The following is a 15,325-nucleotide window of genomic DNA, read 5'->3' as shown; positions in this document are numbered from 1 at the left end:
TGGCTCAAGCAACTACTTTGAATAAAATTTTGTTATCAGTAAAACAAATGCTTGTTTTATTTTATTTTCCATTTAACAGTTTAACAGCCTGGAAAAAATCTTGTTGATCAACATTCTCTTCCAATATTTGATAGGTTTTTAATTATAGATGTTAATACTGGTAGATAGTGGTAATCCATTGTAAAATTAATTTGAACTTCTCATTGCTAACGCATTAAGCAGGCTGAGGATATAGCAGGGCCTGTGTAGGCTCCAAAACCACGAGTGATAGTACATGCCTGTAATCCCAGCTCTGGGGAGGCTGAGATAGGAGGATCACTACAAGTCTGACCTATGTAGCAAGACCCTGTATCAAATAAATATTATTATAATAATATTGCATAAGCATCTTTTTCTTGTCTAATCTCCTTCTGAATGTTTTCTTTAAATGACATCAAAATCGTTTTGATATTATGGAGTATTGATAGTTTTGTCTATTCTGGATACATATTTGTTGGTATATATTTTCTGCAATTTTAGCTTTTGAATTTCTAACACTGTCTTTGAGATAAGTTTTTTTCCTTTGGATCAACTTTTTTTTTTTTATCAACTTTTTATTGTTTTGATATCGTATTAAGACACTTTTCCGTATTCAATATAAAAAAGTTTTGTGTAATGCTTTCTTATGGTTTTATAAGTACTTCATTTCAATCTGTGTATGCTAAGTTAAGTTTTGTATATGGTATAAAATGAAGATGGTTTATTATATCTTAATTTGTGATCATGTGATTGTGCCACCTCCATTTCACAACTGTTGTTATATTTTAATTCTGTTTAAAATACTCAGGGCCAGCAATATAGCTCAGCGGACTAAGCACTTGGCTTAGGTGAACACGGGCCATTCTTCAATCCTAGGCACCATATGCTGTGCTGGCCCTGCCCCTGGGCGCACTCAGCTGGCAATGGAGTCAAGGTGTGGTAGCACATGCCTGTAATCCCAGCACTAGGGAGGCGTAAATCAGGAGGATCACTATAAGTCCAAGCTGCATAGTGAGACCCTGCACAAAAAAAAAGATAAAAAAAAAAAACTTCAATTTTTTTTTTTTTTTAAATCTGTGTCTCATATTTGTTTGTAAATGTAACAAATTTTCCAGATAGGTTTTTGTACTGACTTCAATTTTAGTTTTGTTCTTGTCTTAGAAAATATTTTGTATGCTTTGAATTCTATTTATTGCGACTTCTTTTATGTCACTGTTCCTTTCTGCTTTCTTAATTCCCATGTTTCTTTTTCTTGATAAGCTTATAAGTTATTAACTTTGTCTGTTTATGTATTGTGGCACATGTTCTTCTTAACACATCCATGATGGACTTTAATTCATGTCTCATTGCTTGGTGGATCTGATTTGAATTCCATTGTCTAATGTTAAATAGCTAACCACTGGTAGTTCATGCCACGCAATGGGACAGTCATGCTTGTACCATCTGTGGTTCAAGCTGGCAGGAGCAAGCTGCCAGTCCTACTAGGAAACTCCAGCTTTAATTGCTATTTTAGTCACTTATATTGTAAATGTCACTCAGTAAGTCGCTTAATTCTTATATTGTCTAGTATAAGCCTAAAACCTGGCTAAGGGCTCTCGCTCATTGATAAGCAATTACCTAGCTTTCTGAAGGCCCTGGTTTCAGTCTTTAACACCACATTAAATAAGTCTAATTCATCTCTCCATGGAGGAAGAGTGCATTAATAGTTACTATATAAAGTGTGAAGTATTAAAATACAAGAATAAAAAGCAGGATTATTGGTGTCTTATATTACTATCTTCATTTTTGAACAAAGACATTGACAATATGTATGTGTTGTACTTCTTAATTTATAGGCTTTTTATGGAAATTCTCAATGACTGTTCTGATGTGGATGAGATCAAATTCCAAGAAGATGGTTCTTGGTGTCCAATGAGGCCGAAGAAAGAAGCTATGAAAGTATCCAGCCAGCCATGTACAAAAATAGAAAGTATGTGCAAGTTGACAGCAGAGTAGTACAAAGAATTGTGACTTGTAGAATATTATTTTTATTATTGATCATAGCAAATAGAACTATTTTGGGAATTCAGTTTCTAACTTTACTTTTTGATCATCTGTAATTTTTTAAGAAATGTCCTCAGTTATTGGACTGGAAAGATAACTCAGTGATCTAACCATTTGCCAGCAAGCTCAGAGATCCAGGTTTGATCCCCGGTACCACATGCCGCGCCAGCCCCAGAACCCTAGGCGCACCATGCTGCCCATGAAAACCGGGTGTGGTGGCACATGTCGGTAACCCCAGTGCTGGGGAGACTGAGACAGGAGGATCACTACAAGTCCAAGCTGCACAGTGAGACTCTGTACCAAATAAACAAATGAATAGGACAAATGTGCTCTTTTATACCATTATACCAGCCTTTTGATAATGCCTTTCACATATAAAATAAATGGAATAGCCACCTAAAACAATTTTAATAGTTTGTTATAAAATGAGAAATCAGAAGTATTTATGTGGGCAGTAGTGAGAGTATCTGTAGGCACAGCTTCTTGTGGCAGTGTATTTTTATTTATTAAGAATGGAATTTATTTATACATTTTTATTTTTTTGGCGGAACCGGGAATTGAACTCAGACCCTTGCATTTGCCAGGCAAGCACTTACTCTACTGAGCCATCTTCTCGGCCCTAGTGTATTTAGATAGGCGAGATCTGTCACCCGTTAATGTAAGGAGGCAGGTGGACATGGAATAGTTGTGAAGGACGTACAATAAGATTGTTTCCCTTTTTTTGTGGTGGAGATGGAATTTTATCATGGCTGTAGTTAAGTAGGATGTATTCCTCTCCTTCAATTCCCTGTTGAGTACAGGCCCATGGGTAAACTTAGGTAAGTCGAAATCTGTAGGTAAGCTTGTTTTTTTTCTCTGAACAACTCTACTCGTTGACTTTTTTTTTTTTTTTTTTTTTTTTGGCAGAACCTGGGATTGAACTCAGGCCCTTGTGCTTGCTAGGCAGGTGCTTATTCCACTGAGCCATCTCCCTCATTGGCTTTAAGTTTCACTTTTACTGTGTTTGAAAGTTCTCCCAGTGCGATGAATATATGCTAATATTATAGTACTTAACTCAAGATTTTAGTGACCAAGTTTCCTATCTTTAAGAAAACAGTAAATGGAACATATTTTTATGCAAATGAGTTAATACATGTGAGACTATCTTAGTGGAATTTGGATGATTATAATTCGTGACAGTAACTGTAAATGAGTGCCAAATGCCAAGTGTGGTGTTTTTTTCTCTCCAGCTTATCAAAGTGAACTTTTTTTTTTTTTTAAAAAATCGATTCTGGCTTATAGTGAGAAGCCTATACATTCTTTGGTATGAACAGTTTGGCTATAATAAAATTACTGATTCTGACTCAATCATAACTGAGAGAATATGCAGTTAGTGAAACCATATACTTTTTCCCGTGGCTTGAGACCAGTTCCCTAACTCCAGAGGTTGGTTTGTAGAATGGCTGTTAGCAAGACAGTTTGAGGGGCCGGGGAGATGGCTCAGTGGAATAAGTGCTTCCCTGGCAAGTGCAAGGGCCTGAGTTCAATCCCCGGTTTCTCCAAACAAAAAGACAGTTTGAGCCACAAAAGAATCTGTACAAATCTAGCAACAATATTTGAGAGAACTATGAATATGCTGTCTGAAGACTTTTGATCCCTTGTCAAGAAATAATGCTCGTGCTTGCTGCCTTCCTAAGCAAGCAGTCATTTTATAGACGTCTAGAGTTAGTGAGGTAGACAGAGTATGTGGCTTGCCTGGCTGTGTATTGTCATAGATAAACTGCATAATTAAGACTGTTGTGGTTAGAGTTTCTGTTTTCCTTTTTCTTTCTTTGCCTCTAGGTTCAAGCGTCCTCAGTAAGCCTTGTTCAGTTACTGTAGCCAGTGAAGCAAGCAAGAAGAAAGTGGATGTTATCGACCTAACAATAGAAAGCTCTTCTGATGAAGAGGAAGACCCTCCTGCCAAAAGGAAATGCATCTTTATGTCTGAAACACAAAGCAGCCCAACCAAAGGGTTTGTTAATTTATAGTTCACTATTGCTTGCTACACTTAACTAGTTGTTTTTTTGCTAGGTTTTTTAAATCTGAGAAGCAGAATAGCGGGTAATTTTTATTTGCCTCCTAGTATGTGAAATATATTCATATAAGCATGTTACAGGAAAGCAGACTTTATGACAAAAATAGTTACATCTCCAGGAAGTGAAAATTTGAGATATTTATTTCATATTTGATAACCTTTTTGTTAATTTCTTAAAGCTGTGTGAGGAAATTTAGCATTTTAGGCCAGCATGAGGAGGTATGTTGTAATTAAGTATGAAATTAGGCATCTTCAAGAGGAGATTCACAATTCTGGCACTTGTTTACTTGCTTTGTGTTCAAAATTGTTAACTTGCTTGAGCTCCCTTTTTTTTCCTTCTGCAAAATCAGGTACATTGCTCTCAGGTTTCACGAAGATAATGAAAAAACCTACCATCTGTTAGGAATGTGGTAGCTGCCCAGTGAAAATTGATTCCCTTTCCTTTCCATCATGTCCAGTGCAAATTATGGGCAAGGAGATGGATTGTATACTGACCAACTCATCTCAGAGAAGCCATTCTGACCTATAGGAAAAGACAGGTCCAAATGGTTAACAATAGGCACGTGTCACAGATTTGAGAATACATATAGCAGAGTGTTTCTTACAACCCATGAATACCTTTAGACTTGGATGTACTAGTCTTATCTCTGGCTTTTCAGCCCATTTATTTTTGTTTAACAGCTCTGTTATACAGAGTTGTTCAATTAACACCACAAGGCATTTGTGGGATATTTCTAGCACCTGAAAAATCCCAGTCATTTGCATTTTTATTTCCATACTCCCCAGATACAGGCAGCCATTGGTCTTTTCCTTTCAAAATTTACTTGTTCTAGACATTTTTTAATGGAAAGAATTATACTCCCAGTATGTCTCTAGAGTATACTTTTTTTTGTTTGTTTGGTGGGACTGGGGATTGAACTCAGGACCTTGCACTTGCCAGGGAAGTGCTTATTCCACTGAGCCTTCTCCCTGGCAATATACATTTTACAACTTTGAACTTTTTTAAGCAACTTTCTTTAGTTACTTTTAATAAACCATTTGAGGTCTTTTCTTTCTTATTATTTTATGTATTTAGTGTAAGGTCTACAGGGTCTTACTACACAGATTGGACTTGTAGTGATCCTTCCTGTTTTTCAGCCTCCCAAGCGCTGGGATTACAGGTGTGCACCACCATGCCCAGTTTCAAATCACCAGTTCAGCATGCCTCGGGGGTGACCCGGCCCTGCAGGCAGGGGATCAAACTCCTGGCCCCTGCATCTGCCTAAGCAGTGCTTTCTTATTTAAATGTATTTTCAGATATGATTTATACATCAGGATAAGAACAAATGTTTTCATAATTTATTAATTGGAGTGACACTTTAATTGCAGGAGAAAATTAGAAAAATGATTGAGTGGATTTTTTTTCTGACATGCTGATTGTTTATTGTTCCTTCAAGACAGTGTGGTTGGTACTTCTGTAACTTTAATTTTCGTGATTAAAAATGAAAATATATTTTTCAAATATTTACTGGTGTAGAATTAGGAGAATGAATGCTTACATACAGTATTTTAAATAATACTTTGCCATAACCATTATAATATGCTGGAAAAATGAGTTTTAAGTACTATAATTAGTTGTAGTCAGTCCTGGTTGAAAGATTGAGTTTACTGATGCTTTGAATTGATTCCACATGGATAGCTACCTATAGAAATGATATACATTTCAGGTGATAAAATCTAAAATGACCGTAGTATGCAGTGAACTTAGAATAGTTGCAATACTTAGCTATCCCTCATCTAGTTTTACTTATTTTATTTTTTTTTAACGTATTTAGTACAGGGTCTACAGTGTCTCACTACACAGCTCAGCCTCTTAGTGACTCTGTTTTCAGCCTCGAAGCACTGGGATTACAGGCACCACCACGCCCAATCTGTTGCTCTCTCTGGGTGCCCAGGAGGCGAGGCCAGTATGTCATGCCGGGGTTTGAACCCCCACTCCCTGTGTCTGCCTGAACAGGTGCTTTATAATCTGCTGAGCTATCTTGCCAGCCCTCCCTCATCTATTTTTTAGTTTAGTTTTTTTTTTTTTTGCGGAACTGGGGACTGAGCTCAAGCCCTTGCGCTTGTTGGGAAGCACTTATTCTGCTGAGCCGCCTCCCCGGCCCTCCTCATCTATTTTTTAAAGAAAACAAAAATTAACACAAATCTAAATAGAAAGCGTGATTAAAACATGAAAGTTTTGACCTTAAAGTCTGTATAAATTTTATATACCTAGCTCTTTCCATGAAGTCAGTATAAGTCTTAATACAAACTAGATTTACATATATATTGCTTCTCTAGTCAGATAATCACATGGAAAGATAAATGAAAATTCAGAATCTTTCATGTAATTACATATTAAAATGACATCTATGATGAAATACTTTTTAACTACAGGTGCCTTAATATTAGGAAATAATTGATTAAATTTGTTCTGTTGTGTGACTAGCTATACAGTGTAGTCATCTTATTAGATGCTTGAAGGACATTAAATAACTACCATTCTTGATAGAAATGCTTGTAAACTGTCAGAATTCACTTAATGAATTGAAGGCTTCACTGCTTAAACTAATTTGTTCTCACACAGCATTAATAAAAAGAAGCATAGTGCTCAGGATACATACTGCATCGAGTTTACTCTAGTTTGGGTTGTTTGGCTTTACTTAATAGCATTTTATTCCATAGTGATACTTAAGAAGTGTACTACATGTGACTGTAGGCAGAGTGATGGGAGAAAAAAGTGAGCTGTCTAACCTGGTGCATGTGATGATGACTGAAGACACGATAACTTAAGTCTCAGAATTGAAACTTAAAAAAAATAAAATAAAGAACTGAAACTTAAGCCAGGCATCAAAATGTGTCATGGCCACCTTGTTGTTTTTTCCTAGGAACCCACTGACTAGCATGAGCTTTCTTTGTTATTATGTTAAGCATATTTAGGGCCAAAGGCAAAAAGATACCTGAGAATACTTTATTGGAACTTGCTGTGAACACTAATAGTGTATGTGTTGTGCTAAAATCACATTTACTGATTTGTGGTAGGTAGATGCTGCCTATTAAGATGTCATGGTATTGGCTTATGCTATAGTTTATCATCTGATCCTTTCCTATTCGTAGGCTTTTGTTCCTGGGCCATTCTTTTCATAACCTGTCTTTGTGTTTCACCATCTTGAATTTTTGTGCTTTTCCTCTGTTGAATAAGTTTATCATTGGACTTCTTGGCCATTGGATAGAAGGTAGATGAGAACAAATAGTGAGAAGTAAGGTAAACATATTAAGAATGTACTGTCTTAGTAAAAATTATTCTTACAAACAGTTTTATAGAGGACTACAATGAAAGTGAACGCTTCTGACATACAGAGAATTGCTGATACCATTTTAATGACCGTTCTAGCCCCTTTCTTGCAACATGGTAGAATGTAAAATGCAGTCTTGTATATTCTTTCAAAAGGAACTGGTACCATCTAAAGCTTTAGAAAAATTCTGATGTTTTGCCTATATTCGAAGATTATTTTATATTTTATGCTTCCACCTCCTTAAAAATTGGGTGCTTGCTTTGTTCAAGGTAGTTTAAAGACAGAAAACAAGAGTATGGATAAATTATGTATGCATTCCTTTGGATCAAGAATCATTACAGAACTGGAAATGTAGTTCAGTGATATAACATTTGTGTATTTGCACAAGGACTTGGGCTTAATTCCACGTACCACAAAAAAACCCCAAAGAATTGATTCTAAATTTTAATCTTTTTTTTTTTTTTTTTGCGTGTGTGTATGTGTGTACTGGGAATTGAACTCTGGACCTTATGCTTGCTAGGCAGGCGCTTATGTCACTGCCCACTTTAAATTTTAATGTTTTATGTTTTATGGTCAAAGTGGGAGCACATTATATTTTAGGCATGTGAATTAAAATTATCAACCTGTTTTCAGACTGCAAATCTGAGTCAAGTATGAATTCCATGTAATTCTCTGATGGTAAAAAGTGGTTTAGAATACTAATATTGGAGGACCAGGAAGATGTCTCAGTAGAATAAATACTTCCCTGGCAAGCACAAGGGCCTGAGTTCAATCCCCGATTCCACAAAAAAAAAAAGAAAAGAAAAGAAAAAAGAATACTAATATTTGCTAATAGTATTTTACCAGTTTAATTTGTTATGATAAATTTATAAAAATTCAGAATGTATACTTCCATAGTATATACCTGTTTCTATTTGTATAATTGGGTAATCCTATCATCAGAAACAAATTTTAAAAGCTTTCTAAAAAATTTTTATTATTTTATAGCATCACAGTACATAAATAGTTCTGCAGGATATAGCCATTTACAGGTCTCCATGAACCTGTTAAAAATACATATATTTTCCATAAGTTTAAAAGTCATTTTGTTTATGAATAAGATCTTTGTGAAGATTCTGATAAAAATTACTAGAATATAATTTGATAATCCTAACAATTATTTTTAACCTCTTTATATAAAATTGACTTTATGTTAATGGTTACAGACATTAAGTAAAAACATGCAGTCTGCACTTAAAATAACTCATGTTTAGTGAGGTTGCAGATACTGATATAGTAATTTGTACCTGCATTACATTCTGTCTTAGGTTTTGATAGCATTTTTGTTTTTTGTTTTTTGGTTTTTGGTTTTTTTTTTCAGAACCGGGGATTGATCTCAGGCTCTTGTGCTTGCCAGGGAAGCGCTTATTCCACAGAGCCATCTCCCCGGCCCTTGATAGCATTTTGATAGGAACAAAGATTAGTTTTTTAATCATTCAGAGTTTTGTATTGACAGAACGTATGTAGTAGTTAGATATTACTATGAAGATAGTGATTAGAGACATTGACCTGATGTTTTTTTTCCTTTTTTACTTTTATGTAAATCAAAGTCACAGTGATAGGAAAAGAAAGGGAATTATTTCCTATAAATGGGATCCTAAATGTGTCAATTCAGGATGAAGAGAAAAGTATCTCCAGGGAAGTATCAAGTGAAGAGAAGGAGTGTTAGGAAAATAGGTACTATTTTTCTTCTTTGTTTCTTTTTTTTACTTTTATACTTCCTGGTTATACTTTTCTGCTGGATGGTTATGACCAAGTTCCTGTAACTCAGTGGTATCCCAAATTTTCTGTTCAAGATTATGGGGCCACAGGGGAAAGGGATCGACAGTGTATTTTTTTCTTATAGATCTGAAATTTTCTTTCAGGGATAATGGAGATATGCATGAATTTTACTACAAGCTATACTATATAAATACTTTGGATTTTTTTTGCCTTATTTCAGTGACAGAGAAGAAATAGGTGATTTAATATACTTTAAAGTAGGAAATTTTTTTTTAATAAATGAACTTTTAAGCTGGGCGTGGTGGCACAGGCCTGTAATCCTAGCACTCAGGAGCTGAGGCAGGAAGATCATTGAGTTACAGGCCAGCATGAATTGTATAGTGAAACCTTGTCTTTTTTTTTTTTTTTTTTTTTTTTTTTTTTTGACTGTTTGTGAAAGAGCACATTTTATTGGGAAGCAGAGAGCAAGCAGCACAGTGACCACAGACAAAGGCCGTCCAGTAGGCACCCTATATGTCATATTAGAAAAGACATGCCATGCTACTGATAAAAATCAACTGTCTCCCTCAGGGCACCTTCCCAAATCTCATCCTTCCCAGGGGTTGAGAAAAGTCCCAACCACTTGCCTGAAGGCAACTGTGGTTCACTAGAGATACAGCCCCTCAGGGGTACCTTCCTGTTTCTTATAAAGAACATTTTCTTTAGATTTCTTGAAGTCTTCATTTGTTACCATAGAGAATGACCCCCTTAGGGGGCTTTATACCCATCTCTTCATAGTATTCAGGATGGGTGAGAGGAAGCTCCACAGATTCCTTTATTTCCTGGATTTGGTTGTCCAACCCACCAATGTCAGCATAGGTTTCCTGGGGGGCCTTTTCCACCTTCATCACTGTGACCAGAGGATCTGTGTCATCCATCAGCACCCCAATCACAGCATGCACTTTGTGGTTGAGTAGGACTGAGCAGCCGGGTTCCAGCAGATCCTTGTCCACAAATGAAAGGATGCTGACGTAGTGTTCTGAGCCTACAGATGTAGACACGATGGCATGATTGTCATCAATGATCTCTTCCAAGGTTCCTACTGACATTGGGGTGCCCCTCAGATCATCTACCTTTGACCTTTCCTCCTCTTGCTTTTCTTCTAATGGTTTCATTTGTTCCTGATTTCTAATAAATTCTTCCTCCATGAGAAGATAGTCTTTAATTCTCTCTAACTTGAGTAGTTTTAATCGGCACTGAGTGTGAGGTGTCACCAGTGGCAGTTTGCTGGCAGCATCTGGTCCTTTTGTTTTCTTCTTCTTTTTCCCCACTCTAGTTGGTACAGGAGGTTCATATTTCTTTTTCTTATCCTTATCATCCTTCTTACCACCTCCAGGACCATGGCCACCACTCTGACTTTGACCCATCTTGCCTCGGCCGCTCTCGTGAAACCTTGTCTTAAAAAGACAGAAAAAGAAAATAAAAGCAAGCTTTATGTATGGTGCATGTCTGTAATCCTGGCTTTTAGGAGATACAGGCAGAAAAATCATGAATTGAGGCCAGCTTAGACTACTTAGCAGCTTCAAGATTGGCCTGGAGTACATTGTTAGATCCTGTCTCAAAAATAAATAAAATTCAAAAAAGCTTGTCTATTTACATTTTGAAGAGGAAAAAAAAGATTACAATGTTAGTACTGTGAAGCAACAAGAACAAATTAAAGCCTTTTTAAATTTTCCTTCCCAGCAATAAGATATAACCTAATCTCCTCCTTCTTACTCTGTTATGTTTTTCTCCTTCCTTTTTCCTTTTTCTTTTTCTCTTTCTTTCTTTCTTTCTTTTTCTTTTTTTTTTTTTTGCTTTCTGTTTGTCTTATTCCAAGTTCCTGGTTTCTCCCTCCATATCCTTCCTTTCCTAATAATCCTCATATCCTGCTTATGGTTTTAGATCTTCAGATACCATTCAAAGTCAGAAAACCCTATTTTAGGCATATTGCTCTTTGGATCATACCTTCCATCTATCTCCATCTACCTTTGGAAAGTGCATATTGAAATACTAGGCTTATGTTACAGCCTCAGATAGACTTTATATGCTTTCTAATTTTTTCAGTTTTAAATCTTAAGATTTCTGAATTCTGTCTGAAATAACTTACTCGTTCTTTGAAGAATGACATAGTTGACCAGCACGACTTTTATGTGTGTACTTTTAAGATAACTTTGCTTTTCATATTTTTGACAAATAACATAATAATTTGTGTTTGGCATAATATAAACAGTTTTAGGATGCCAGTGTCTGAAACAGTTAGTTCTGATTTAAGTGGTTTAGTTAGTGGTTTGACATTTAAATCAAGATTATAAAGTCATGTAGCAGGGTTATGAATGTCATGCCACTCTCATCTGTTACTACCATTATTTAATGATCTGAGCATTGTTTCAACCATAGGAACCAGTGTCCAGATATCCTGAGTTGTCATTATACTTTTAAATTCTAACAAAGTTGTACCTTCTTTATCTTTGCACCAGTTTTTCCAGCGTGTCATTAAGCTTATAGTAGTTGGTAGTTAGTGTTTTGGTATGCTATTCTTAATGTTTTGTTCCTTTTTGCATCTTATTACTTGGTGCTAACAGTCGTCAGCAGCCATAGGGTCAGTAGTGGTGATTAGTTTAGAAATACACATTTGTGACATTTTTCTTGTGAATTTCTAGTTGTTTACTGTGAGCCATGAGAAAATACGGGTTAGAGTATGTACAGAATTTGTCTTCAAACCTCAATTTTTCCAAAAACATGTTTTAATTTTTATACTACATCTTGAAACAATGAATTTTTAAATTTCATATATATAAATAGTGAATGATGAAGTATAATTTTTTCATTTGAATTTTTAGGAGCTTGAACAACTAATTTCAAAATCATAATTTTCCTAAAGAATAGGTAGGGAACATTTTAAATTTTGGATACTGTGTCTTAAACCCCAAAATGTGGTCGTGGTATTCTGATTTCTGATTGTAGTGTACTGCTGTCAGGTTTGTGTTGACTAGTTATACTCAGATCATTCCCAAATTTCAAACAGCAAAGACAAATTCAATTGGATTTGAAGAAATTCTTGTTGAGTGATTGTTATTAAGAAAGCTCTATATTACTTACATATTTCTTTGCAAGTAGATTACTAATATCCACATGCTTGCTATATGTACAATAATAAGAGCATATGTAAGTAAAGAGTTTTTTTCTGTTTATGGATGAAAGTGTTACATATTACTCCAGAGCTTTATATTTTAATGCCAACTTGCTCTATGGCACACCTGCCATTGAAAGGCACAACAGAGTCATGTTAAAATGAAGACAGGTGGTAGGAGTAGCTGCCACTTACTTGTGTTGAGACTTGGTAAACATACATCTGAAAATGTCCAGTGGCTCAGCTGTTCTCTTCTGTGAACTAACAACCAGATTATTTGTAATTTCCCATGCTATTTAAAACAGGGTTCTCATGTATCAGCCATCTTCTATAAGGGTGCCCAGTGTGACTTCAGTTGATCCTGCTGCTATTCCGCCTTCATTAACAGACTACTCTGTGCCATTCCACCACACGCCAATATCGAGCATGTCATCAGATTTGCCAGGTATGTGGAGGATTTTTGTTTTCTTTTGTGATTTCTTTTAAATATTAGTGAACCAAAGAAATTTTGAAGTTTCTAATAGAAATGCTAAAGAAATTGAAAAGCTTCATGCAAAAATATCTTTTTCTATGCATCATATTCTGTTATCATGTTGACTAAATAGAGGTTTCAGATAGGAAATCATGGAGAATAGGAAAATTTTATGGACTGTTCTGCCTTATAGAGAATTTGTACTCAGACTTCTTGAGTTAGTTATCTTACAAGTTTTACAGGTTAGGGAGAATATTTGCACACATTCATCCTGTTAGTCACATTTCTTCTTTAATAGCCCATAGGACTTTAAAGCATATAGATACAGTTTGGGTCTAATTTTGCCTGCCAGCTGAACCCTGTGCATTTTTCTCATTAAAATCAGGGTCCTCCGAATTTTTCTGTAGAGCAGAGCTTAATATTTGGGTATGTTTTTTATATATGTAATACATAAATGTTCAAAGAATTCAGAGTTACTTAAATTACTTTGGGACTGGGGAGATGGCTCAATAAGTGCTTCACTGGCAAGTGTGAGGGCCTGAGTTTTTAGTCCCCGGGTCCGAACGAAAAAAAAATTACTTTAATGTCAGAACTCAAGCAGGTAGGCTCATATTCTAAAATTTCCTTTCCCCCTTCACTCACCCTTTCTCTGTTTCTGTTGTTTTTACATACATTTGACCCAGTCAAATTTAAGCAAGGTAGGGGGCCTGCCAGTTAGCTCAGTTGTTTAAACGCCTGCTCCTACAAACACAGTCAGGTGCAGGATACCATGGTTCAATCCCAGCTCCACCTGCCTTACAAGACCTGCCCTTAAGGCAGCCTGAGCCAAGTAGCCAAAAAACAAATCAGTCATTTATATATATATATCTTTCTGTTTGGAGCATCTTTATTGAACTGTATTTCCTACCTTTTATTACTAATTTTCTTGATTTGTGAGTTGATTTTGATCTCTGGCTTATTTTTCTTCTCCTTAGTTAATAAAATTCTTCATTAGGTAAAATTTGTGTTATTGAAATAGTTGATAGCTCTGTTATTCATCCAAGTATAATTTTATTATGTGAACATTAGGTAATTTTAATAAAATTTTAGTTTGGAAGAATATCGTAAAGTAGTACCAATCTTTTTTTTTTTTAATCTTAGGGAAGGGTCTACAGGGTGTTCAGGGTCTCACTACTAGATTGGACTTGTAGTGATCCGCCTGTTTACAGCCTCCCAAGAGATGGGATTACAGACACAGGCCACCACCCAGTCTTAATTGCTTTCTCAGGGCTCCCTGAGGGCAGGCTGGCATGCAGGCCCTGGGAATGCCTACTGAGCTATTTGGCCGGCCCCCAATCAGAAATCTTTTTTAAAAAATACTTTTTTGCTTTTTATGCTTTATTCCGTATATACTTTGGAAATTAATATTTAAAAATATTTTTTAAAACCAAGTATCACCCATTATAAAGTGTTCATTGAGTATAAGAGCTAATATCAATGCTAAGGTATAGATGAGATTTCATGGTCCATAACAAAGACAGAAGCTCATATATTAATTCCTAAGTGTCACTTTAACTTGGCCAATTTGAGGAGTCTCTGCATCGTATTAACATTTGTTGTAAGCAATAATTTGAAAATAATTTGTTTCCTGAAGACTTTGAATTAAAAATTAAACCTAAACAAATGTAGTGAATGTTTCTGTTAAAGTGACCCTTACTATTTAGTACTAGCATAAAAAAGTCACTTGACGTGATAGTTTCCAAATTATATGAGACTGGATGAATTTTTTTTTTTTTTACTTGAGAGAACTTAATCTTGCTTTAAAATTGAGCTTTAAAAAGTGAGATTTTTAAGTGTTTTTAAAAGTATACAGACTTGGGAAAATGTAGTAAAATATGTTTAAGTAATGTGTTTGGTAACATGCATTTCAAGCTGGTATCGAGGAAATACTGACATCCGTGGCTTGTATTTAGTTGATATAAACCAATATCTGATTTCTAAAATACTAAAATGTTTCCTTACCAGCTGATAAATAAAGTTTCAGTTGTCCTTTAGAAGAATTGCTAGTTTATTGTCAAGTGTAAGTTAACAACATATGACAATTATTACATCTAAATCATTGAGCTTTTAATTTGATTTTTATTGTTGATGTGCTGTTTTATAATTAGTTACTTTGGTTTATTTTTGTGTGTAATTGTTCTGTAAGTCATGATGTACTTTTTGGTGTCAATAAATTTAATACTTTTATAATAAAATATTAAATAGAATATCAAGAATGGAGAGATGACATTTTAATACATTTCTTAACATTCCTTTTAAACATCATAAATATGAATCTTCTGAATCTGCAGGAGAACAAAGAAGAAATGCTATTAATAATGAACTGCAGCTTGGAACATCTTCTGATACTGTGCAACAGTGAATGCAAAATAAAACATATAATTTGTATTTATGGAGTGGAAAACAGCTTATTTCAAGAAAAAAAATATGACTGCCTTATTATTGTTAGTGCCATACTGTCAGGTGCGAAT

The 15,325-nt window shown here is 35.3% G+C and overlaps 1 protein-coding gene and 1 pseudogene across 2 annotated transcripts in view; one reads left to right on the top strand and one right to left on the bottom strand.

Moving 5' to 3' along the window:
• Pias2 (protein inhibitor of activated STAT 2) overlaps positions 1-15,325 on the top strand; it is an 84,145-nt gene that overhangs the window by 62,679 nt on the left and 6,141 nt on the right. Inside the window, exons 10-13 of one of the 2 annotated variants that reach the window (XM_023714619.1) lie at positions 1,854-1,987; positions 3,883-4,054; positions 12,649-12,788; positions 15,146-15,317. In XM_023714619.1, the coding sequence (XP_023570387.1) occupies positions 1,854-1,987; positions 3,883-4,054; positions 12,649-12,788; positions 15,146-15,216 (517 nt within the window). In that variant the 3' untranslated portion in view covers positions 15,217-15,317. The remainder of the gene's footprint in view (positions 1-1,853; positions 1,988-3,882; positions 4,055-12,648; positions 12,789-15,145; positions 15,318-15,325) is intronic. The other variant, XM_023714617.1, reaches the window with a different exon arrangement.
• Positions 9,912-10,609, bottom strand: LOC105741997 (annotated as a pseudogene).

The sequence above is a fragment of the Octodon degus genome, unplaced genomic scaffold (genome assembly GCF_000260255.1).
Source record: "Octodon degus isolate 3935 unplaced genomic scaffold, OctDeg1.0 scaffold00003, whole genome shotgun sequence".
Lineage (NCBI taxonomy): Eukaryota > Metazoa > Chordata > Mammalia > Rodentia > Octodontidae > Octodon > Octodon degus.
The sequence above is the reverse complement of the archived record's forward strand: the minus strand, read 5'-3'. Positions and strand labels throughout refer to the sequence as shown.